The 26,160-nt window shown below is 44.6% G+C and overlaps 1 protein-coding gene across 6 annotated transcripts; it reads right to left on the minus strand.

The window, feature by feature from the left end:
- Nucleotides 1-66: 66 nt before the first annotated feature.
- Nucleotides 67-25,241, minus strand: HAO2 (hydroxyacid oxidase 2). 6 transcript variants are annotated; one of them, XM_061183615.1, is made up of 8 exons: nucleotides 25,131-25,241; nucleotides 14,993-15,101; nucleotides 13,112-13,263; nucleotides 11,074-11,357; nucleotides 9,631-9,840; nucleotides 5,400-5,558; nucleotides 4,960-5,029; nucleotides 67-1,244 (listed from the first exon to the last, which is right to left on the minus strand). In XM_061183615.1, exons 3-8 carry the CDS (start codon nucleotides 13,215-13,217, stop codon nucleotides 1,189-1,191), a joined length of 885 nt encoding a protein of 294 aa, XP_061039598.1. In that variant the 5' UTR covers nucleotides 13,218-13,263; nucleotides 14,993-15,101; nucleotides 25,131-25,241; the 3' UTR covers nucleotides 67-1,188. The 6 variants fall into 6 exon arrangements, with proteins under 6 accessions (XP_061039598.1, XP_061039595.1, XP_061039596.1 ...); XM_061183612.1 differs by having other exon boundaries at nucleotides 14,993-15,131; XM_061183613.1 differs by having other exon boundaries at nucleotides 14,993-15,151.
- Nucleotides 25,242-26,160: the final 919 nt, after the last annotated feature.

The following is a 26,160-nucleotide window of genomic DNA, read 5'->3' on the forward strand; positions in this document are numbered from 1 at the left end:
CTTGCTCAGAGCCATGTACAGTCTATTAGTGGTGAGAGACAAATAAATAAACATAACACATTATAATAAGGATTGTAATAGTATAATGTGCAAAACACAATAGGAAACACTTAACAAGTAGCCAGGTAAGAATAGGTGACATTTGAACAAGGTCTTGAAAGATGAACAGGAATTTGCCAAATAATAATAATAAAAGCTACTATTTCTTTTTTTTTGTTTTTAAAGGAACATTTATTTATTTATTTATTTATTGGCTGCGCTGTGTCTTCGTTGCTGCATGCAGGCTTTCTCTAGTTGCGGCGAGTGGGGGCTACTCTTCATTGCCGTGCGCAGGCTTCTCATTGTGGTGGCTTCCCTTGCTGCGAAGCATGGGCTCTAGGCTTGCAGGCTTCAGTAGTTGTGGCATGCAGGCTCAGTAGTTGTGGCTTGCGGGCTCTAGAGCGCAGGCTCAGTAGTTGTGGCACACGGGCTTAGTTGCTCTGTGGCATGTGGGATCTTTCAGGACCAGGGATCGAACCTGTGTCCCCTGCGTTGGCAGGCGGATTCTTAACCACTGACTGTGCCACCAGGGAAGTCCCAAAGCTACTATTTCTTAAACACACTAGAACTCTGAACTTTACATACATTATCTCAATCTTTCTCCCATCCTAGCGATCTAGGTAGGATAATCCCCATTTTATAGACAAGGACATGTAAGAACAGAGAGATCAAAAAACTTTCCCAAGTCACAGTCCTGTCAATCCTATGTCTGTATGACTCCAAAGCCTATGTTTTTAACTATATTATTTCCCTATTATCTACAGATAAGAGTATAATTTTTGTTGGGGAATATTTTATATGGATAGCTCTTCTGTCTAGAGTGCAGATTTCCATAGCTGTTTCATAGAAACGTAGCATATTCAAAAATTTTAATCCACTAGCTACTTCAGTCATTATTGATCTGCCCTTTTAAGATGTCTTCTTTCAGAGGAGGATTTTAGGCAAGAGAACCGCATATACAAGGCAGTGAGGCAAAGAAGAGCATCGGCACATTTGAGGAATATGAGGGATTTGGGGTGGAGTGGCTGAGGGTGCAGGGGGTGAGCCTGCGGACAGGAGGGGACCGAGGCAGGATGGCATCACACACCCTATTACGATTTTGTCTTCTTCCTGTGGGCGAACTCAGCAGTCAGTCCCTTCACTCTTTCTCTACAACCTGGAGAACTGGATCAGGTCCCGACTGATCTCGGCAACCGACCGGCAGCCTACAAGAACAGTGTAGTTAGAAAACTCATTTCTCTAAAACCCCAGTCACCTACCCCACTGTGGGGAAGAGATGGTCTAGTGGGAACAAGCTTGACTTGACCCGTGTGCTCACCCTGATTACATGTTATGTATACAGAACGAACCATCTAATTCTGATTGCACTGGGAATTATTTCGTGAGCCTGTGCCTGTGTCCTCTTTTAAAACAGCCATGTCAAAACGGCATGGTAGAAACGTAAAAACCGTATCTTGGCCTTATGAAAAATCACTTTGTGTGCAGTGGATACACTTGACCTTTATCTCCGTGGTGATAAGGCTTCAGGACACAGGACGTATCTGTCAGGGAAGAATATGACTCAGGGAAAGCGGACAAGATAGGGCGAGTGTTTCATACAGCTGCCTTCTAAGAAACAGTTTTGTAAAATGCAACACCCATCTTTGGTGGAGGAGCTTCATTAAAATGCAAAACTGGGACTGTCACTGAGATGTGAGACACAGGGACTGGAGAGAGTGACTCCAGACAAATGTCAAGAGAGAAGGGAGAGTGAGAACACGAGCTGGAGAGCTGTAGGCGCAGAAGACAGTGAGAAATCACTGGTGATAAGAGGATGTATAATGTTTCACTTGAAGTTCTTTCCCCATCTGTGATGTATGCACCGTCACCTCCCAAAACCTAACTGGCAAATTGTATTACTCACAAAAGTATAACTAATGAGAGGGTCTTTTCCCAAAATTGGAAGCGGAGGAAATGGTTGAGTTTCATGCCCGTGTGGATTATAAGAGACAGAAACGGCAGGTGTGGAATACATAAATAACCCGTAAAATGAATTAAGTCAGCAGAAGCAGGAATTCAGAGCCAGAGGTGCTCTCATCAGAATTGACAATGAGTTTGAGAGCTCTGGGTTTCCACAGGGCAGACAGAATAGTGCAGCTTCAGGGCAGGCAGACCTCCTCAAGGAGCACGGAGATGCCAAAATATAAACTCTGCTTATATACTGTAGTAGAAATAAATATTTAAATTATGTAAAAATGTCTCAGTAGTTGCATCAGAGTGTTGTGATTCTATTTTGAGATGTGAAGCATCCGTTCACATTTAAGCCCTGGTGACATCTGTGTACTTGTTATACTTATCAGTATAAACTCATCAGATTGGGTCTGGGTCCCACAAGGTACCAGGGACATATTGCCTTACTCTTGGTAGAGGTTCAGTAAAAGTTTAAGAGTGAATGCATAATTACAATGTATTCCTGCTTTTTCATTACTGTAAATTAGGAGGATAGTCACACTAAAAGGCTTTGGCTAAATTAAAGCAAAGTGGTTAATTCCAAGCAATAAATCTCAAGAAGATTCATATACTTTTCCGATTTAGCCCCCTCACCTTACGAGGGATGAGAACTGAGTAAGGTGTGCCCAGGCTTGTGCTGATATGATTTATATGTGCACGTTTTTGTTTTTTAAGACAAATCACAGTTTTACCCTTTCTATAAATATAATTTCAGCAATTGGTCTCACAGTTAGAAAAACATTAATTTTAAACTTCTTTTGCTTTCAACCGTAGTGCAAATCATGCTCCCCTCCCAGGTCTGTGATGTCTCAGGGTTATAAGGGAAAAATATCACACATTTCTAGGGGAATTAGGGAAGAGAAGTCATATTGACTGATCACCTCCTGGGTGCCAGGTTTGTGTCAAGGCGTCTGAGATGCAGTGTGCAGGGAAAAGCTAAGGGGTGACAGAATCTCTGGGGGTTCACATTATGATTTTGTACTCTAGTGAGTTCCACCAGAAACACAGCCCCCGCTTCAGCTGAGACCCCCCCTCTCCCCGGGGACTAGCCTATGGGGTGTCTTTCCTGGGGGAGCGACACACACAGAGGATGCCAAGGGATGGCCGTCAGCCTAGGTTTTCTATTCTTCCTCTTCCTCCCCAAACCCTCCTCTCCATCCCACATTTGGTTGTTGATTAGTAATTTTTCTATACATTTGAAACAAAACATTCTCACTGTAGAACAATTAGAAGGAAAGGAATATAAAAAGTCAGGCATAAAAGTGTTCATAATCCTGTTTTTTCTTTCTTTTTTTCCTGCCCCCTTTAAAAAAGGGTGCTCTCCATGCTCTATTTCAGAAAAAGATTTTCCAGCCACCATTTCCACCGCAATGGTTGTTAAGTATAAACTTTTGGTGGAATAAAAAAGCTTCGTTATTGTGAATTCCCCCAACAGGCTTCTGTTAAAGAAGTTCAGATATCATTTCACAAGGACAGGAGAAAATATTTGGGGAAGCAGGAGAAGTCACCTCAATCTCCTGGAATCTGCAGAAACCATAGATCTTCCCATCCCTCTCCCCACCAACCCCCCCCCCCCCCAACCGAGGGGCAAAACACACCAATACGATATTTGTTCACACTTGTGTTCTCCCCTCCCTCATGGGAGCGACTTGGGTCATTTATTGCCTTATCTTCATAGGCTTTGGCCCAAAATGGACAGTCCCGGTCCTTGACGCCTTCATCCATTTCCCTTTTTTTTTTCTTTTAAACTGCTAAGTGGAAAGGGGCTGGTGCTGGCATTAATGCCGATCTAAGTTTTCTAGCTTGTACTACTCAAGCCCAAAAGGGTGAGTTTGCAACCCCAGTGGACACTATGCAACTTGGACGCTGAGTACAAGATACTTGTCTAAATATCAGATCAAAACCAGACTTGAAAAGATCTGGACGTCTTGCCTTGTGCCTAGCACATGTCAGATGTTCAGTAACATCATCTACAGAAATAAGTTAATGGCGTGAAAGCAGTCTTCACTCCACTTCGGAGCTCTTGATTCATTATTTCCTTACTTCTGGAGGAGGTTTCTGTTATTACCATAGTTTAGAATTGAGGCGTGAGTGGAGGTCTCATTGGGGTTCGTCTTGTCTGTCTCTCACATTGCAATTGATTACCATCTATAGCAGACAAAGCCAAAGACAGAGCTATTGGCCATTGGCATTTGGGCAGGACAATTCTTTTCTGTGAGACAGCTCCAAGCATTTTAGGATAGTTAGCATCTCTGGTCTTTGAGCACTAAATACCTCCAGTACCCACCCTGCATCATTGTGCTGATGAGAAAAAAATAAACTAACCCCCCCCCCCCGAACAAAACACCCCTCAAGAGAGAAGTTACCATCATTAGTTGAGAACCACTATTTTACAGGATCCCTGGGATTCCAGGCTTTGCTAAACACGTATGTTTTTATGAGCACTGCTTTACAGTCATCTCATTTTTGACTGAAATAGCCTGCCTGTAACTTCGAGACATTCATGGTTGTCTTGCTGTCTGTGGTTACGCAGGATGATGCCTCTCCTTCTCCCCGTTCTGTCCTCCTGTTTGTTTCCATCTCCCCAGCTCCTCCATGCTTCCCCTGTGACATAATTTCTCTACTCTTCACAGTCCATGAATATTATTTAAAAGATGACACCCAGAACCACATCTGACAAGCCTGATAGGATCTGAGCAGGCCAGAGTAAAACGGGACCCTCCTTCCCAAAATCTGAAATTGCATTTGCTTTTGTAGCAGATGTATCACATTTTGAGTTGGTGCTTAATCTTTGTCTGGCACATTTCCTCCCTGTTCTTTTCTTTGGGCAGCCACTGGGTCTGGGAAAGGCGAGCTAGAAGGGCCACTGCTCCTGTTCTTTAGACGGCCTGTTTTCAGTTCTGAATCAGGAAAAGAATTGTAAAAACTTACCTGTCAGGGTCATGGAAGTGTGGAATTCATTTTTTAAAATGTTCAAAACTTCCTCAACACCATGTTCACCCTGGTCCCAAGACAGAGAGAGAGAGAGAGAAAAGGAGAGACAAAAAGAGGCATGAAGGAACAGTCTGACCATGTGCTGAGTATAAATTCTAGGTGAGCTCAGAGCTGTGCTGGGGAGGATGGGGCTACCTGTGAAGTTGGAACTATGTTGGGAATCATGGAAAGCAACGAGGAAAATGTAGGGTGACAGCTCTTGAAAGTGTGCAACATGCTGCAGAGGAAGCATGGTGGAGCTGGAGAGGGGTCGCTGTCCTTCAGGATCTGTGGCACCTCCAACAAACGGCCAAGCTTGGGGGTTAAACCACAGAAATGCATGGAAACGAATGAGAAGCGTGGTACCTTCCGGCTGGTTTTCACTTTGCCACTCTCACCTTGTAGGCAAGACCCCATAGGATGGGTCTCCCCAGAAAAACGCATTTAGCCCCGAGGGCCAGAGCTTTCAGCACATCATTGCCGGTTCGGATGCCACCATCCAGGTACACTTCAATTTTCCCTTTCACAGCAGCCACCACTTCTGTCAAGGCATCGATCTGAAAAGGACGGACAAGTGTGGTTCGAGGGATTTCCCTTTTGACTCTCAGGGTGTCAGGGGACAGCAGTGCCCCCTCAGCATGGGCTGGCACCAGGAGGTCCAAGTGGGGGCGATGCCTAACTGTTCCTCCCCTCCCGTGCTTGAGGCTGCAGGTGCCTGTCAAAGCAGTGCAGCCACGTTCCCAAGGTCCAGGGACTTTCTGCAGGCTCCCCGTTCTGCCATTTTCTGCTCCGACAGAGATGGAGCAGAAACCTCTTTATTCCTCTTCACATTCCCTAGGGGACATTTTCCATTTGTAGTGTTCACTTTAATGCTCTTTTTAAAGAACATTTTGAATTTTGATTTTCTTCCACTTTTTCTGTTTTTAAGGTGGCACAGCTAGAAATGCTTTCCATTGCTAAGGCCCTAAGTCTTTTTGGCGAAACAAGTGCGATCGGCCATGACCCTAGTGTCTGGACCACAGCCTGTTCAGTGTAACTGGGCTGTACATCATTCCTAATACGCCACATTTGAGCAACTTGTTCCTGACTCCTTTGGGGGTTATCTGAGACCGGGGATAAGTATGCAGTAGCAACATTGTAAAACTAGGGTTGAAGACTTTGAAAGACAAAATAGAAACAGCTGATGACTCTGGCCTGGCTGCTCCACTGGACCTTTTCTCTCACCGTCTCTTTCATTCCAGGATCTTTGGTCAACAGGACTTGTAGACCTAAGGTGCCCCAGACCAAGCTGTGTTCTTCCAAGTCTATAAGGAGGAGTGATTGCAGAGTCTAGGAGGAGGGTCCTGCAGGAAAAGGTTCTGGAACTGCCTCGGGGGCTCCTGTTCTGTGCCTCTTTGAGGAATGACGAGAGAGGAGAAGTAGAAACTGGGCCTTAAGAGGACTTGTGCTGCCGAAGGCATCAATTGGAATTCTACCTGAACAGGATCCTTCACTGAGACTGAGCAGAGTATGAAATCAGGGAGGAAAGAACTTTGTACTTTAATTTACAAGTGGAGGAGAATTGAATACATCGTGACTTACATGTAAAGACTGGAGGGAATTCACATCCAAATAAGGGGTATTTTTACAGTCCCACCATGGTATTATTTGGAATATTTCTACAAACTATTTCTACAAATATCACGAGAAATGAATAAATATACTTGTGCAAGGACTCTTCTAGTGAGCCATAGTGCACAATGGAGCTGACAGTAATTTGAGAAACAGAATAGGGAGTGAATTTCAGCCTAGGGTTCAGTATGGCTTGAGAGTTAATTTTTGATAATCCACAACAGGGCATTCATTAGAGCCTTCTGGCGATAAAAGCTGGCTGATCCTTTTCCCCGGTTCCAGGAGGACGTACAGGTGTGTTAGATATGGAATCTTCTAGAGATGGAACTTCGCTCAGAGAGTCACATCCCTCACAAGGAGGGGACTGGGTTGAGAAGACTGAGGAAATTATCCCCAGCACAAAATTTAAGGGGTGCCAAAAATATAAATAATATCTGAAGACAAAATTTAAAAAAATCAAATGGCAAACTTTGACCTGTGAGCTGGGGGCTTGTTTCGATAAATAAAGTTTTATTGGAACCAGGGCCAGGATTACAGTGAGATGAGCGAGGCAGTGTTATGCAAGTGAAGGGACGGATCCTGTCTTTATTAAAAATGTTGATATTTTGTTCACCACGGATTTTTTTGCATTAAATTTCATTTTTTTAAACAGTGTATGAAACTATTATATACCTTACTCAGTTTTTCTGGCACCTTCTTAAATTTTGAGCCAAGGGTGGGTTTCCCACTAGCCTCACACTAATCTTGGTGCTGTCCCTGGAGGACCTTGGGTTTGGTTGTTAGGTCAAATGGCTTGGGAGAACAACATGTTGATCAACGTGATGGGGCAGGAGAAATTCTTCTTGTTCTGGCGCCTGCCTTTGCCAACACTCATTCTCTATTGAGGAAGTGCAGTGGGAAAATTAGTCGGCCACTTTTTCCCACTCCTTACTCAGTCCTCCCCAAGGGGGCAAGACTAGCTAAACTGATTAGTGAGGGAAAGCCGATTGTATTATATTTTATTAGCATTTTCTCAAAAGTCAATACTCTACCCTGTTTGCCGCTAGTTGGTGAGGGCCTCTTTGCTTTCTGCTCCTATTGTCAGCACAGTTGGGACAGCTCAGGACCTGCTAAGCTCTTTTGCATCCTCTATTCTGTCAGTTACGAGGTGTGTGAGAGATAGCTTTGTGGGCATCCTTGCAGGAGTTGGGTGAGAGAGCTCAGCGTGTGTTCTGAAGACCTGTATTCTTCTAAGGTCTTAGGTCAAGAGTTGGGATGGGAAGTAGGAGGCCTGACTGTTCCCTGCAGTTCAGCTCTTACGGAGAGTCATAGTAAAGTGTGCCCCTTGCTCTCCATCATTCCATGCCTGTTTGCTATCAGGTAGAGCCTGGTGGAGAGGAGGAGGCCAGTGATTGGCACTTGAAACCCCCAAGCTTCACAAGCCTTGAAATGTACAAACTGGCTGATGTATCTTTTCTATTTCCTGGAATTTTTTTTAAAGAAGTAATTGAGAATGTGCTAAAGATTTAAGGATGGTCACTGATGTGTTGTTTAAAATAGTGAACGCTTGGAGGCAATCCAGATGTTCAAGAATAGGAAGCTGGTCATATAAATTGTCTATTCATACTACACATCATTAAAAACAAGAAAGCATATCTATTGAAATAAAATGATCCCGATATATTGATACATGGAAAGAAGAAAATTACATAATATCATGTATAGTTTTCAAACCTAAAATGTTATGGTCACATTAAGTTGATTACCAAACTATTGTCAGTATGATAGTGATTTTTATCTTATTCTTTTTGCTTATGTATATTTTATAGTTTTCTTGTGGTGAACATGTCTTACTTATATAATAAAAAGGCCAAAAAAGACTTCAGAGGAAAAAAAAACCCACTTCCCTTTCTCAAAATGAGTCAAGCGGCAATAGAAGAACCTCTTGAAAAATATAAGCTATAAATCTCCATGAAAATAAATTAACGATTGGACTTCCCTGGTGGCACAGTGGTTAAGAATCCACCTGCCAATGCCAGGAACATGGGTTCAGTCCCTGGTCTGGGAAGATCCCACATGCTGAGAAGCAACTAAGCCCGTGCACCACAACTACTGAGCCTGCGCTCTATAGCCCGCGAGCCACGACTACTGAGCCCGCACGCCACAACTACTGAAGCCTGTGCGCCTAACGCCTGTGCTCCGCAACAAGAGAAGTCACAGCAATGAGAAGCCCGTGCACTGCAATGAAGAGTAGCCCCCACTTGCTGCAACTAGAGAAAGCCTGCGTGCAGCAACGAAGACCCGAAACAGCCAAAAAAAAAAAAAAAGAATTAAAAAAAATTTTTTAATAATTTTTTAAAAAAGAAAATAAATGAACAATTAACTCCCTTAAAAAGTTCTTTCCCTTCCTCCCTGCTTTTCTTTTTCTTTCCCCACACTCCATCTATAAGGGACAAATTCATAAGTTAGGGGAAAAATTAGACTGTCCCAGATTTTTAGCAAAGGATTCATAGGGCATTTTTAAGTTTTACTGTGAAAGACAGTTATTTATTAGCTTCAGTGAGGCACTGTTTCTTCCTGGCATGTGTCATATGAGAAAATATGAGGTTCCAATCCATGCAGACAGGCAAGCTTCCAGCTGAATGCTTCTTCCAGAAGGCAGGAGACCTCCATGCCTTGGGAACAACTCTTCTATCAAATTTCACCTTAAATACTTATTGTGTGAATTCAGACAAGTTACTTAACATCTCTAAACTCTAGTATCCTCATCTGTAAAATACAGATAATAATGCCCATCTTGCAGGACTGTTTTGAGATTTAGAGATGACATACGTTGAGTTTGTAAAAATAGCCTGGCACACACTAGGCTATTATTAATGATTAAAAGTCCTTAACAATTCACAGGTAGATATGAACACAGGTGGTTAGGGAGAGGGGAATGTGCACCAAATTGCACAGAGTACCTTGCTGTGGACACACACATACACACACATGACAGAGCACTCACAAACACACCCAGGCTGAAGTCATCCTACTTACAGAAGCAGGAACCTCGTCAAGCTGCCTCCCACCATGGTTGGAAACAATGATGCCATGGACATTGTGCTTCACAGCTAACTCTGCATCCTCTTTTGTCAAGATCCCCTTAAGGATGATGGGCAATCGAGTCATGCTCTGAAACCAGGAGAGATCATCCCAGCAGATGGATGAGTCAATGGGGGACATCTGGAGATAAGGCATTAAATTTCCCTGTGGGGGAATAAAAGAGAACTTTAGTCCTGAACTCCTTCAAGACTCCCCTTCCAAAAATGGGACACATTTGGAGAGCCACCAAAAGCTTGAAAAGAGGACCCACAAAACCCAACACTACTTCTAGCTCCTTTTCCTAACAAAATTTGTGTAAAAGACTTTCTACTTCCATTGTTTATTCATTAACCATTACTTGTGTCCCTGCTCAATAATTATGCCAAGATCTGGGCACACAAAGACAAATAAGACACAGTCCTTACTTAAAAAAAAACCCAAAAACCTCAGAGTTTAGTAAGTGATATAGATAAGCAAAAACAATTGTAGGCCATTGTGATGTGTTATGATTGAGATATGCACAGCGTAACAAGAACTAAGCAATACTTCAATAACCTTAAGTCAGGTATTATCCAATATTAATCTTGGCTCTCCATGCGAGTCAAGTATCTATAGATCCCAATGTGTCCCTGGAATCTGAGCTAAGGTTCCAGAAAACCTCAAGGCCAATTTGTGGTTAATGAGTAGAACTGTTGAGTCACTTGGCTGGGTATCAGAGCTGCCCGTTGGCTGAAAAGGCTGATATCACTACCTCTAATGTAGCCAAGGGATTCCAACTTTACCATGGCTTTCTCCCTCTGGGGCACTCCATCCCATCGGACTATAGGATTTTAATGGGAGAAGTGCCCTTTGTAGTCACCTTGTCTAAACAAGTGTGCTGTAGCACTCTGGTGCCCCGTGGATGAGTTCTAGGTGTGCAGAGATATTTCCTCCCCAGTTTTCAAGGCAGGAGGGCGGGGCTTGGGCTGACTACACACCATGGGCCATTCACCTTTGGTATGAGCATTCTCTTCAGATAGTCAATTTATCTAAGTGTGCCATCCAGACCGAGCATTTTCCAAGTGTGGCATAAAGTAGAAAATGTTGGAAGAACTTTTTAGTTTGCTCTCCTATTTCATGAAAAAATCCTCTCCCTAGCTTTCCTATTTCTCAGCACCCAGCCCTGCCCGGGACATTTCTGGGCTGCCAGGGATGAGAAAGAACATTTTGTCTTATATTCTGCTTGTCTGGGAGTTCTGGGCAGCAGGAACCACATCTGCTTCTTGAACTGCTGCATCCCTAGTGCCTGGCACAGAACAGGTACCCAACGACTTCTTGAGCAAAGAAAGAAAAGAGGAAAGAGGGATGGAAATCTACCTCCTGTAACGCCTGCCCGCCTGGCTCTGGTATCTTTCCTACCTTCTCAGGTGATCCGAGATCTTTTAGCAGTAAGTTCTTCATCAGGTTCACTTGGTTTGTAATGTTGTGTCGTCTGTTGCCAATTTTGGGTACATCCACAGTGATTACCAGAGCTTTGAAACCCAGGGATTCTACCTTTTGGATCAGCTGTTTGTTTAGCTGCCTGTTTGGGTGCACATACAGTTGGAACCATCGCAGGCCCCCAGGGGCAGTGGCAACAATGTCTTCAAGGCTACAGCTGGCATACGTGCTGGTGATGTAGCAGATACCGGCTGCTTGCGCAGCTGCAAAGCAAAGGACACAACTCAGGTTGGAGGGCAGAGGCATTCTGAACTGGGGTGAGATGCCCTAGGAGTCTATGTGGCCTCTGGCCAGCTTGCCCTGTGAGTGAAGATAAAGCTTGACTTCATTCTGCTTCCCTGTCAGGCAGGCAGGCATTGCACGTGTTTGATCAGATTGTCTGGGTCCTCCTCTGTGTAACCTGTCTTACAAACTCTGTGTTGCATATTAAAATATTTCAGGCTAGAGGTGACCTTGAGTCCCCAGAACCATTTGAAGATGTTGCGGCTTTCAGATAGGAAATGGGCTTCTTGTGAACTCATCAATGAAGCAGAAGGGAATTAAAGAAGGCAAAGGATGAGAAAACGTAATTCGAATGGAGAAGGATGAGCTTTGCAGCAGAAAAAGCATGCTATCTGGAGTTAGAAGAATGCGAGTTCTACCACTTCTTAGCTGTGTGGCCTTGAGTCTCATTTTCTTTATCTGTAAAAGGGCGGGGCGGGGGGATAATAATACCTCTCTTATAGGGTTGTTGCAAGATTAAATAAGATACTAGCTATGGAAGCATTTTTTTAAAATTATGAAGCAAGGTACTATACAAATACTAGGGATAATGAGGATGATAACGATGGTGACAATGATGTGCTGATCGCATCTTTCTCATTTCCCACTTTAATCATTTTCAGGGGATTCCCCAACAGGCTAATGTCACTACCATCCTACAACCCATGGGCAGAGAATTTGATCTAATCACAATTAATATTTTCAATTCCTAATGTCAACAGGAGATACCCCATTCTCCTGCTCCACCCCCAAAACAACACAGCACACTCAACCGTGAAGATTTAGTAAAGCAGTCATATTCATACAGGGTATTCATATTTCAACTTAGCCAAATTTGGTTCCTAACCAGATGGATGTCACTTTCAGCTCTAGAATCCGTGGATTCATTGCTTCCTATATCACAGAGTCAAAGGAAAAGACCCCAGGGAAGCCATGGGCAACTTGAGAAAAAACAGATTTGGCTTAGGGTGAAGATTACAAATGAGTCACAGGAATATTTTTACCCCCTGCCCTTCCTTTCTCCTCTCCTCTCCTCTCCTCTCCTCTCCTCTCCTCTCCTCTCCTCTCCTCTCCTTCTCTTCTCTTCTCCTTATTTTTTAGTGGTGGCAGATGAGGGAAGAGAACTCAGGGGTACTAGGAAGGAAACGAAACCCAATGAAAAACTTTTTGTCAAATAAGATGATCAAATCAACTGAGGAGAAGGGAAATGGAACATTTGGACAAGAGCACCTGCCAGGGCCTTGTGTTAGGGCCTAATGTCATGACTTTCTCCTCATCCTAAATTCAAAGGCACACCATTCAGTCCCAGCCCTGGCCCATGAGGGTTCAAAGAGAGCCCTACCCTTGGAGCCACACTGATCAGCCCTTTCCCCCTTGATGCTCTGTCAGAGGGGCCAGTCAGTGCCCCTCTTCCTTGGGATGGCTTGGTGGGATTTTCACCTCCTATTCACCTGTAGCTCCCTCCCACCCTAACCATTCTTTATAATGGAAAATTGGTATTTTCTCAATCTTAGGTGAAATGTTATGCAAATGTAGCTTTAAGCATTCCTTTTCCTACCCTTAATTCCAACCAGATTGCTGTCCCTAAGCCCCTTCTCTAGAGAAATTCTGGAGCCGTTTGCCCCAGCTCTGAAGGACACCTCTGCACACTTTAAGGCCCTTGGAAAGGGAGCCTCAAGGTGGGCTGGGTTCACACCTCTGGCTGTGCTCATTTCTCCATCAGGCCAGGCAAGGCAGTGGAAACCCGTGGGTGCGATGCAAATGGGGGTGCTGATCTCCTCCCCTTGGATTGTGGTCCGCATGTCCACCTTTGACACATCTTTCAGGTACCGGGGACGGAGGCGGATTCTGTGCTGGACAACAAAGAGATTTTCTATTGGTGGGATGACTCCCCAGCACGGAGGTGCTGCCTAGTGCTGGGACCTCCAGATTCCTGACACAGATCTAGACCACACTGGGTCCCGAGAAACCACTGGCGGAGTCAGTTGGCTGGTAGCTGATTAGGCAGCATAGACAAGCTAGAGGCTCTTCTCCTCCGGAAGCCTCTCCCAACCCCCTATTCCACATTAACCCCGCCTTCTCTGAACTCCCGGTACACATATGGTCCACGCTGTTCCCTGCCTTGCTCCATCAGAGGTCTGTGTCTTGGAGCTGTGCCTCCCTGACCAGACTGTCGGCACTTGGATGCTTTGATTGATCCATCTTAACAAGGACTAGAAAGGGAAAGAATAAGCAGGATGGAGTTCCAGTCTCTTCCCTCTTAGGTTGGAAACAAATCTCTATAAGGCAAGAAAAGGTCATTGAAAGAGAACAAATCCCAGAGAATGACCATGAATTTTTTTTTTTTTTTTTTTTTTTTTTTTTTGCTAGAGGCTAATTCATTTGAAGATTTGACTTAAACACTACTTTAGAAGGTAGGGAAATTAAGAAATAATAATTATATGAAACGAACTTTTAAGTCAAACAGATACTTAGCTTCAGGGTCCAAAAGTGCTTATTTTCCACAACATATTATTATTCCTATACCTAAACTGAGGAAGATTTTTCTGGAAATGCTGATTGTGCAAATTTGGGTAAGAGCCTCAGTTACTTCATCTGTGAAATGGGAATAATAATCCAACTTTCCTAATAGTCTTGTGAAGACACAATGAGATAAAGCAATTGAAGTGCCTAGTATAGTGTTAAACAAGTATGAAAATACAGAAGATAGTGTTCACCATGCATCCCATTGTATCTCTGTGTATCACAGAGATCAGCAAACATTTTCTGTAAAGGGCCAGATGGTAAATGTTTTAAGCTTTGTGCCATGTGGTCTTTGTCACCATTACTCAGCTCTGCTGCTGTAATGCCAAAGCAGCCATGGACAATATGTAGATGACTGAGCGTGGCTGTGTTCTAATAAAACTTACTTGTGGACACTGAAATTCTAATTTCATCTAATTTGACATATTGCAATTCTTCTTCTTCTTTTGATTTTTTTCAAGCAGTTAAAAATGAAAAAAAAGCCCATCCTTAGTTTGTGGGCCCTCCAAAAACAGGCAGTGGGCCCGACCTGGCCTGTGGGCTACTCTTTACTGACCCCTGCGCTACCCACTGCTGTGCCGCCCAACTCTTCTCCCTTGAATCAATCTTCTTTCATCTCCAAGACTCCTTGGGTCTCCATATTTCCTCCAGCCTTGAGCCCTCTCTCCTGTTCTACCTCCAAGCTGGAAGTTCAGGAGCTCAGGAGATTTAGGTTTACCCAGACAGCTTCTTCTCCCTGCCCAGGTGGCTGGAGACCTTGGGACTCTTGTTCTATCTTGTCAGGTGGCAAAGTCGCCGCAATCAGCACTCAGGCGACTCACTTATGGTAGTTCTGCAGAGGCACTGAGATAAATTGTCTCTCCATCCATGCTCTCCCCAGTCACCTGTCCCCCGCCAAGAAAATCCCCCCAAATCCCAAACAACAACAGAAACCCATTAGTATGTCTTGAGTACTCTATCTTCTTTGGAGGCAGAAACCAGGACTGCTACCTTCCAAAGAGCTCTCAACCAGTGCACCTTAGCTTAGCAACGGAAAGGATACAGAAGACCAGACTTTTTAAATGCTGCGATGTTGTCATCCCGCGTGAGGCAGTCATCAGCTCCACCTTCAATAAAATCCCAAGTTGCCTTAGACAGCTGCTCCCGTGCATGGGCCTCAAAGTCTGTCAAACACACCAAGGGCATTTCTGGACCTTTAAAGGAAAAGCCAAAACTGACCAAAAAAAACCCAATAAGAATACTTCCGATATAGAGGAGAGGGTGGCGGCAGGGCGGACTACAGCATGAAGCTGTTTGGATTCAACGTGAACCCCCTGTAATCTTTATCTCAAAGGAGGTGCTGCCAAAGATGCTGATTCCAAGCCCCAAAGCAGGTAGTCATGCTGCACCCCTCCACTGTCCCGAGCTCCTCTCCCAATCCTGGTTATTGGGTCTTCTAAATACCCCTCAGGTCTGTCCCTTCATCTCTAGGTCCACTGCCTCAGATCTAGGTGAGGCCCCACCACCTCGTATAAGATTATTACAAAAATTTCTTATCTTTGTCTCTTAGCCTTCAGATTCACTCTCCATCTTGTTTCCCTCCAGCTGCCCGGGATCTTTCTAAAATGCAAGTCTGATCATGGATCTTGTCTTTCAAGGGCCCATAACATGGCATTCACAGCCTTCCAGGACCTGGTTCCTGCTCACCATCTTCATTTCTTTGTGGCTTTTCCTTGTCTTTTGAGTCACTATGAGCATTTCCTGAGCATACCGGAGATTTATTTCATATTTTTGCGCTCTTTTGGAAGGATATCTATTAGGTTGAGAAAACTGGGTCTGAACAGATACGAACGCCTGGAAATTCTCAGGAGTCTCCGGATGTCTGAATACGGGGCTGTAGCTGAGTATCAGGGATGAGGCTGACTTTTGCGACTCCCTGGTTGGGTCATTGAACATGGCTAATTTTGAGACCAAGAAAACAACATATGCTCCCTCCATTCGTTCCCATCCCCAGTCTGAATCCCGTAAACCTGGAGCTTCTGCTACCACCACCCCTGAAAGAGGGAAGAGGGCAGTGTTGTGGGGTACATCCTTCCAGTAGGGGCAAGGGCAGAGGGAACAGTAGCTACAGAGATGCTGAAGGCACTGGATACAGTCAGTCTCAGCTTGTAGAGCCTCTGTGTAAGAGGATTCCTCTAGGAAGGGTGGGGAAATCTGTAGTTCACAGCACTGCGCGTCTTCCCAGCCATTGGCAATGGGGTAAGAATTAGCCAAAGGCTATGAGTAGAAACTGAGTGATTTCCAAGTTATTGTCTGAGGAATAGGGATAAGCCTCAGGGACTAGACTAGGGCTTCAAACACGAATGGGGCAGCTCCTCCAATGAACGAGGGGGCCAAGGATGCCAGATGAAATGTGGGGTGCTGGGAATCTTGGTAGGGGCATGGCTGTGCCAGAATCTAGTCAAGTCATACAGGAAAGTAGTCCCAAATACCCACCTAAAGGGCTAAGCAGAAAGAAGTTATATGACAGACGAGAAACAGCCCCTGGGATGCGCCATGGATTCTGAGAGGAGGCCGGGAGGTGGACTTTGGAGCACAGCCACAGAGCTTTTTATAGGCAGCACACCTTGTCAGTGGGTGGGGCAGGGAGCAGTTGAGGTGCTGAGTTGACAAAGTACAGCAACAATGTCTAACTTATCTCATCCCTATCTGACCCTTCAAAGGCTCAGTAACGTTAATCAAATGAATTAATTATTGTAATTATCCAACTGTATTGCAATCAGTTATTTAAACCTCTGTGTGCATAAAAGAGTTAATATAGCAGGGCTGAGAATGCTAGTCTTCAAAAAGCCTGCATACAAGGTTGGCCCTTGGCTGGAGTCTGGGAACTTGGATTTCAGGAGGGTTCCCACCATCTTCTGATAAGAATGTCTCTCTGTGTCTAAACTATTTGTACAAACAATGTGCTCTATGCTGAATATCTGCTTTCCCTCTGAGAGTCTAGAATTTTGGTATGGGTTAGGCAGAGCATGTCCATATGACCAACCCCCAACAAAAAACCTTGGGCACCAAGTCTCTGAAACGAGCTTCCCTGGTAGACAACATTTCACACGTGTTGTCACAACTCATTGCAGGAGGAATTAAGTGCATCCTGTGTAGTTCTACTGGGAGAGGACTCTTGGGAGCTTATACTTGGTTTCCTCTAGATTTTGCCCCATGAGCATTTTCCCTTTGCTGATTTTGCTTTGCATTCTTTCACTGTAATAAATCATAGCCTCAATTATCTGCTGTGTCCTGTAGGTCTTTCTCATGAATCACTGAACCTGAGACCCTCCCCGCCCCAGCACTCTTTGTATCTCCAGGCAGTAGGACAGTGTGTGACACTGAGTTGCTGTTCATAAATATTCATTACTTGAATTTAACATTCCCCTGTGTGTCATCTCTCTGCCTTGTGGGATGAGAGTTCTCCATCAAGTTTCAACTCCCGATGTCTCAACAAATCCCCATATCCTGGGGCTTCCCTGGTGGCGCAGCGGTTGAGAATCTGCCTGCCGATGCAGGGGACACGGGTTCGAGCCCTGGTCTGGGAAGATCCCACATGCCGCGGAGCAACTAGGCCCGTGATCCACAACTACTGAGCCTGCGCGTCTGGAGCCTGTGCTCCGCAACAAGAGAGGCCGCGATAGTGAGAGGGCCGCGCACCGCGACGAAGGGTGGCCCCCGCTTGCCGCAACTGGAGAAAGCCCTCGCGCAGAAATGAAGACCCAACACAGCCATAAATAAATAAATTAAAAAAGTAAAGGCCCTGTGGTCCTGGACTCAGATCTAATTTCTAAAAAAAAAAAAAAAACAATCCCCATATCCTAAACATTACACACTCACACAAATGTTCTTCTGCAGATTTCTAGCAAAAAAACTCAACAATGTTTATTTCTAATCCAAGGGAAATGACACAGCTTCACTCAGAATTGCTTGCCTGGAATAGTGTGAATTATATCATCTGAAAGCTGCTTGGAAATAAATAAATAACCCAGCATCTTTATATATACCAAACACAATTTTATCAATTTCTATCTACTATTTCCTCTTCCACCTACTATTTCCTTTTCATTTCCCTGTAAAGTAGACAGAGAAGGTATTAGTCTTCCCATTTTGCCTTTGAAGAGAACGGGGCCTAGGAAGCAAAATAACTTGTGAAAGATCAGGCAGTAAATTATTACAGAGGAAGGCTCAGAATCATATCTTCTGGTAGCTTCTAAAGGTAAACATTCTCCATTTTCAATTTCATGGTGCAGACCAAAGTAGTTGGTTCACCTAAATTACTTGTTATATTGAATTTAAAAGAATTTTGTAGGGACTTCCCTGGTGGTCCAGTGGTTAGGACTCCGTGCTTTCAATGCAGAGGCCGTGGGTTCAATCCCTGGTCAGGTAACTGAGATCCCACATGCCACGTGGTGAGGCCAAAAAAAAAAAGTTAGCATTAAAAAAAAAAAAAAGGGATTTCCCTGGTGGTCCAGTGATTAGGACTCCGTGCTTCCACTTCAAGGGGCACGGGTTCTATCCTTGGTGGGTGAACTAAGATCCCACATGTGGTGTGGCCAAAGGGAAAAAAAAAGAATTTTGTAGGGTGAAAATACAATTATGTTGCATTTTTTCTTTTCATAAAGAAAAAATGCAACATAATTGTTGCATGAATATTTATATTAATATCTATTTATTAATATATTAATATTAATATTTCATAGCATATTTAAAGCCTAATAGAGTCCTGAGTCCATTATTTTTACTAGCGGTCCAATACAAGGCTTATAACTGAAGGGAAGGACAACTGTGTTGTTCAAAGTTTTTCCTATTTGGGAGTGAAACTAAGCACCATATGTTTTTATGTATTTCAGTTTGATCCATACAGGCTTTAAAGCCACCGGAAATCAAAGGGAGGATGCAAGTTGTCTAATGTGTATGTTTTTTGTATTCCCATTTTATTTGATCTCCATTCCAGTATTTTTTCTTCTTTTATCTTCTACTCCCACTGTGAAAGAGGAAGAGAAAGGGGAGAAAAGGATGAAAATCTCTTGCTCACTGACCAGGAGTTTAGCTCATTTAATCTGTTTAGCCTTTTTGTCTAGGGTAAAAAATGATGAGGTGCAACTTGTATACCAGTGATAAGAAAGCTAAAATCTAGGAGCAAGGGCCCTCAGTGGTACCTGTTGCTAACGATCTGAAGTTCAAATTGTTTTCCTGGAGTGAGGGAAGGGGGAGGGACATAGACTGGCGCTGGTTGGAACTTCAAGGCAGATTTTGCTTTCTTCAATATTACTGTTTGATCAAACGCAGTTAGTCTAGATAACAACCTGTCTTCCTTTGAAGTTTCATATGGCGCATATGATTCATGTTGATGTCACTTTAGGAACACTTCCACTTGTATGAAAAACACCTAGGCATTCTGTAAGAAATCTCAGGGGGGACATCATGGGGCAGGTCACTGAGATTCAAGGGGGAATCTCAGGAGCAGGTGGTTGGTCTACTTTAGGACCCTTTGGCCTGGTCCCCTGGGAACTTATGTCAAGTTTCCCAATGGAGCGGTAGAGATAATGTCAAGGCTACGCTTCGGGGGCCTTGTTTGAGAGATTACCCTGTTCAAGGTTGCTGAAAGTGCTTTAATCTCTTTGTGGGGGACAGTCTCAAGGAGAGTGGCTGCAAAGCCTGGAGCCATCGCCATAGCAACGGTGGCATTGGCACAGGAGAAGCTACTGCAGGAAGAGGCCCTGGTAGTGGAAGGCATGGTGGCAGGGCAAGGAGGGGGCCCGGGGCTACTGGAGCCACAGGCAGTGCTGGGACCAGGAAGACAGGAATCTACAACACCCGTGACTGAGGCAGATGAGCCCCCAGGGAGTCCCCGAGCAAGGTCAAAGTAAAGGGCTTGGATTCCCAGGAACATCAGGTCAGATATCAGAGTAAAGATGAGACCGGAATGTCCCTAACACTGGAGTGGCCTGAGGAGCCAAGGATGACAGTTGTATAGGAATGAGGGGACGGAGGGCCCAGTGTCGGTCTGACAGGCGCGAGTAGTCAAATGCCGCAAGAACGGACCCAGGGTCCTATCAGCCCAGGATCAGTTCTGGCCTTTTCCCTGAGCCCTCCCACAATGAACTGAGGACTCGGGGCCCCTTCCAGGACATGATGGCCATGTTTTCAATTTATTCTGTTTTGTGAACTAATAATCTGTCCTCTCCAGCCACCGCCTCACCACCCACTCTCATTAGCCCGTTTTCCTTCCCAGGCATTAAAACTCCCCTGGTGACCTGTAGGTACGTTCTACTACGAAGAATACAGTACATGTGGGTTCTTCAGAACCAGTTCTGCAGTAGCTATGGGGAATGTCTTTGTTTTACTCTAGGAGCTCTGTTTAAGGAGTTTTTGAGGTTGTGAGGGAGGCACATTTATATTAATGTTCATTCTGGAGCTGTCGTGACCTAATTATGTCATTAGTGACCCACTGTTGCCACCTCCACAAGCCGTAATGACTGCCAATCCTGCCTGGCGAGGGTGAGAAGACAGTTAGAACAGCTGTGCTTGATGGAGCTGAGAGCGACATTAGAGAGATGGATAGACGTGCACAAGTTTACACTGAAGCAGCATTTAAAAACGAACCTGGGTTTCCTGTCTCCACGTTCAGTGTCTTTCTGACATAGTATGTGACTCTCAGAATTTCTCTGACTAGCCTGGCAAAAATAACCTGGAATTGGATTCTCCTTAGTTGGGAATTAGCTTCTCAGCATAGACCTAAGGTTTCTAGAGACTTATCTACACTGGATTTCATCACTCTAACACCTCCTCTATTCTTTCTGACCCTGCTTGGTTAGCCAATATCGGCGAAAAGGGCTGAAGCTGGAGGAACAGAATAAGCTCTTGCTCGTGTAGTCAGTGGACCAGTGCTTGTGGGGGTCTGAGAGGCAGCCCGCTTCAGGGGAGGTTACTGACACTTAGCTCTATGAGCAGAGGCAAGTGACCTCCTCTCTCAGGACCTCAGCTCCGCATGGGAAAAACGAAAAGTTTTATATATTTTGGAATAATCTCTACTAGATTTGGAGCCACCAGAAATGAAAGGTTGGGCTGATGTCCATCAGGCCCTCATATTCTGTGTTTCCCCTGCCCATAAAAGCGCAAAGACCTCTGTTTAGATGGATCACGTTAGCATTCTCGTTCAGCACTTTTTGGTGATAAAGTACAGAACGGGGAACTAGCCTATCATTTGGGCTGGCTCCTAACACCAAACAGCTGGGAGCTCACAGCCTTTCTTCCTTCTTCCTCACCGACCTCGAGGCTCCCTTTTTTACCAGCTGTTCTGGCCCTGTGGTGCCACCTGATGGCTTCAGTGGAGCTTCTCTGACCTGTCAGGGCACCATTTCCCTTTTGGAGGAGGGTTCTCACCCAACCTGGGTTCCCTGCTGGCCGAGCAGGTAATCCCTCATCCTACATATGTATGCCTCTTCCTCTTTCTCTGATTTCTCCAAACTACTGGTTGATTTTTTCAGGAAATCTTTCTCACTCTCCTTCCCTTTCCCTAGTCTCTCCTGTCTCCTTCCCTTTTCCGTTTGCAAACCCAAAATAACCCCCTGGCAGTGGATGAGATTAGTGCTGTAGAGTCCCTTGGATTAAGAACAAAAAAGTAAATAAGTTTTGAAGTCACATTAGATTTGGGTAAAGAACCTCCAAAGCCTTTGAAAATATCCTCAGTGGCACCTTGAGATCCCATTTACTTCCGTTGCCACTGAACTCTTTCTTCCTCTAATTAAGCCTCCTTTTCCTCATCATCAGCATTTATGAACGCAAAAGAAACTATTTATTGCACAATTTTCTTAGTTTTCAGTTTTAGCCTAAGACTAACAATACATGACTTTACACTCATTTTCATTGCAAATATGCCAACTTTCTGCTACTTGGCAAATCAAGCAGGTATTTTCAGTCACCGAGGACTCCAACCACTATTTTATTAGCCTTCTTTCTATGGGAAAATATGGGCTGAGTTCCAAACAAATGGCTTCCAAGGTTTGGAGTTTTGGAGTTTTGGAGCAGAGCCGCGTTGTGAATGGTGTGCTTTCCATGGGGTGTTGGCGATCGTTTAGGGCATACTGGGAGACGCTGACCCAAGGGCTCATAGGGTGTTTGGAAAGATTGGGAATTTTCTTCTTCTTTTGAGCAGTGGAATAATTTGATTACACAAAGACCCTTGGAGACAGCGTGATGGCTCCTCAATAATAATAATAATGACAATAAAATTGCACCCCTTTATGGAGTGCTTCATGATGTGTCATGCACTGTGTAAATTGTTTCACGTGCATTCATGTGTAATCCCCAAACACAAATATTATTATCCCCATTTCAGATGAAAAACCTGACGTTCAGAGAGATTAAAATACTTTGCCCAACATCACACATCTCGTCAGACGTGCTGACTACCATAGCTTGGCTCTTAAGCATCATGAAAAGAAGCAAATATATGTAGCCAAGTGTGGTTTGCAGGGTGAGAGCTGGCATTGAAAACGCCCTGGGCAGATGCAGCTTCGCTTCCTTCCCTTGACAAAATCATAACTTGATCAGAAAGTAAGAAAACTTCGTCATTTAGCTGGTCATAAAAAATACCCTGGCAAGTTTAAATGAATCTTAAGGGTCTCCAAAGCACTCTTCCATATTTTATTCCATTTGATGCTTATAATAACCCAGTGAGATAAAGGGCGATCACAGAGTAGAGGTACCAGAGTCCCATTTTATAGATGAAAAAATTAAAACTCAGAGAATTCAAGTGAATTGTCTATAGTCACATGATGAGAATGGCAGGGCCTGACCAGGAGTCCCTCTGACTTGCTCTGGATATTCTTTACTTGGCCAGTACGGGTTGTTAGTGGTTCGCTAGGATACATTCAGGTCTCTGTTCTGTAGGGTCAGAAGAGCTGCATAAAGTGAGCTTGGTCAGTTCCCACAAAATCTAGGCCACTGGGAAAAGTGTCCTGTGTGGAGATCATTGCCCTGCATCTTCATTTGCTCAGAGAGGGCAGAGTGTCAGAAACTACACAAAGGGTCAGAACAAGCTCTGAACTCTACTCTTTTCACTTCTGACTTGAGGTCTCATAGGCATAGCTATGTGTAGGAGTGGCAGCCACTGGGAGGCAGCAGGCGAGGGATGAGAAGGCGGAGCAGTGGGGATGGACCACGCCAGGTCAGAGATGGAGCAGACGTCTCTCTGCCTTCCTCTAGCATCTCTCACCACGGTGTCTATCCAGATTGCATTTCTGAAGGCCACTGCGTTCAGCTGCTAACGATACTCCATGAAACCTTAGTAGCTGAGGTAGTCCATTCAGTCAGGATGACAGAGTCTCATAAGCTTTGTAACTTGGCAAACATGGGCTCAAACTCAGCTCCGCTACTTGCCCACCATGAACAAGCTATTTGTGAAAGAAGACAATTAATGCCTATCCCATAGGGCCTTCATGAGGACTAAACACTATAACCCGTGTAACGTTTCTAGAGCAGTGCCATATATAGACTAGACCATCCATAAATCGTAGAACCATTTGCATTATTTCTCTTGTTGATGGCATTCTCCTGGGAGGCTCTGGAGGTTGACAGTGGCTTCCAGATTTGAGTAATTCCGTGATGGTATAATTTAAACCCTGCATTGGATTTATTCATTAGTTCATCTCACAAGGCTTATTGAGTACATGCTCTCAGCCAGGAAGGCAGAGGCAGTCACTGCTCAGCACGTGCCCCCTGACGTTTCCTGGTTGCTTACAGGTAGGCAGGGTTTATATGACTAGTTCTGGTCAATGGGCTATGAGTGGAAGTGACACGTGTTCATTCTGGGCCAAGAATTTAAGTGCTGATATGTGACCCTCTATCTTTCTTTTCTTCTGTTACAACATTCCGGAGGCCATATCCACCAGAGGCATAGCTGTAGGATAAAGACAGCCTGGATCCCTGAATCACCACTTGGAAAGGAGTAGCCTTGGAGATCAGCTGACTTTGCGTGAGCAACAAATAAATATTTGTCTGTTAAACTACTAAGAATTCAGAGTTTATTCTCTGCTACAGCATAGCCAAACCTAACCTCACTAATATATCTAGGCATCGTGCTAAACACTAGAAATTTTTAAAAACTTAGATGATATCAACATCTGCTTTCAAGAAGCTTACAGTCGAAGGAGAAGACAGATTTCAGTAGCTGATTCTCTGTTAGTTGATATGATATAGAGTATAACAGAATTCCTTTCCTAAGGAGAGTTACCCAGGAATTTGGGAATATTCCCATTGTTTCTCAAATGGTATCCCATAAATGATGTTCCACTCCATCTAGTCTAGACAAGCTCCAATTCCCATCTATCTATAAAATTGGAATACGGCTGTCTATCTCACAGAGATCTTGTGAGAATCAAAGGATCTTGTAAAATGCAGAATAGCCTAATGATTAAGAGTAAATACTTCGGGAGTTTTGTTTCCTGTTATGAGGTAGAAAATCACAAAAAGCAATTTCTCCCTTGATCCTGTTTCCAGACTCTCTATTACAATCCATTGATCTGTCTGTCTGTCTTTCTACCAATACCACCCTGACTTGATCACTGTTTGGGGGCAGTTCTTCCCAGATTGATCTATAGATTCAACTTGACCCCATCACAGTCTCAGGAGGCTCTACATTGGAGGGAATTGGTACCTCGTTCCAAGCAGGCTTATTCCCCAAAGAAACTACACCAGCCTGATTGTTTGAGAAACATTAACTTCTTTGCCTTTTAGAAGCAGTCCCGGTGTCACTGTTTTCCTCTGCCCATGGCCAGGAAGCAGTGATCAAGTTACAAAGCATATCGAGAGGGCACGAACTGTGCCTTTTAGATTTTCCAGTACCCTTGCAAGTGGACATCTTTTGAGCTATTTTCCCTCCTAAGGACACCAATAAATACTCCCCCAGGTGGTTCTGAGACTTAACTTCTCTAGACATAGCCTTCTCTAGCTGTAGTGTCTTTGAAGCAAAGCCTCCCTTTGCCAGGTCCCTCAGTGTCCTACCACCTGCCGCCACGTTACCCTTTTCTGCCATGACTCTCCCTTACAGACTCACAGTGAGCACCTCTGATGCCTCCCGAAATCTCTGGCCTTTCTTCTCGCCCCACCTGCCAGCTCCTCTCCCTCCCCAGTTCCAAGCACACAGAAGACACGCAGCAACAAACCTGGTATTAGCCTCTTCCAGTACTTGGGGAGAGTGGTGTCCAGGGGCAGCCACCCCACTCCTGGCTCACGGCTGGCTGTGGCGGGAATAGCAGCTCCCTACCCACAGCCCCCTGAGGACAGAGAAGTTTCAAGGCTACAAGTTAATCTTTAATGGGAACAACATCCAGCTTGGAAGCCAGTGAGCAAGTGGGCCAGAGCAAGGTTAACCATGAAACGAACTTGGTGAGCTTTGCCAAGTTACCTCACATTAAGTGATGTTCATTGCCAAATTCAACCTCAAAATAAAAGACTCGCTTTTTTTCTCCCAAACCATATATTTTCCCAATTCTTCCAAGATGGTTAGAGGAAGGGAGTGGGTGATTTCAGGTGGAGAATTACGAAAGCCCCGTGTTGTAGAGGAAAGGCTGGTCTGGGGAGGTGGCGAGGGGATGGGTGAAGAGCGGTCACAGCCTAGAAGCCGGGAGCAAGGAGCAGTGGGGACCCAGCCAGGATGGACTGAGGGCCGCGCTGTGAGGAGCCCTCCAGGCCTGACCAGAGATGAATATGAGAGGCAGGGAGAACCACTAATATTTTTGAGTGGAAAAATGACTCAATAATCAGGCAGAAGCCAACACAAGAGTACATGTGATATATACACTACCAAATGTAAAATAGATAGCTAGTGGGAAGCAGCCGCATAGCACAGGGAGATCAGCTCGGTGCTTTGTGACCACCTAGAGGGGTGGGATAGGGAGGGTGGGAGGGAGGGAGATGCAAGAGGGAAGAGATATGGGAACATATATATATGTATAACTGATTCACTTTGTTACACAGCAGAAACTAACACACCATTGTAAAGCAATTATACTTCAATAAAGATGTTTAAAAAAAAAAAAAAAGAGTACATGTGAAAAAAAAAAGAATTCCCCAAGGGCAGTCCTGTGGGGTTCGCTAAAGGTCACTAATTAATGTCCAATTCGTCTGGGTCCTTCCCTCTGTGCTTCTGTGCCAGCCTTACCACTTCCTCATACTGCAATAACAAACGGCTAT

This window comes from Eubalaena glacialis, chromosome 3 (assembly GCF_028564815.1).
Source record: "Eubalaena glacialis isolate mEubGla1 chromosome 3, mEubGla1.1.hap2.+ XY, whole genome shotgun sequence".
In the NCBI taxonomy this organism is placed as follows: Eukaryota; Metazoa; Chordata; class Mammalia; order Artiodactyla; family Balaenidae; genus Eubalaena; species Eubalaena glacialis.

Bases quoted from the DNA above. Each gene is read 5' to 3' on its own strand.
- HAO2 (XM_061183612.1), bottom strand. From the start codon at position 15,123: ATGCCCTTGGTGTGTTTGACAGACTTTGAGGCCCATGCACGGGAGCAG. The intron at 9,841-11,073 runs GTAGGAAAGATA...ATTCCCCCACAG, and splicing joins ATCTCGGATCACCTGAGAAG to GGAAATTTAATGCCTTATCT. The intron at 1,245-4,959 runs GTAAGTTTTTAC...CTGTTCTTGTAG, and splicing joins CACTTCCATGACCCTGACAG to GCTGCCGGTCGGTTGCCGAG.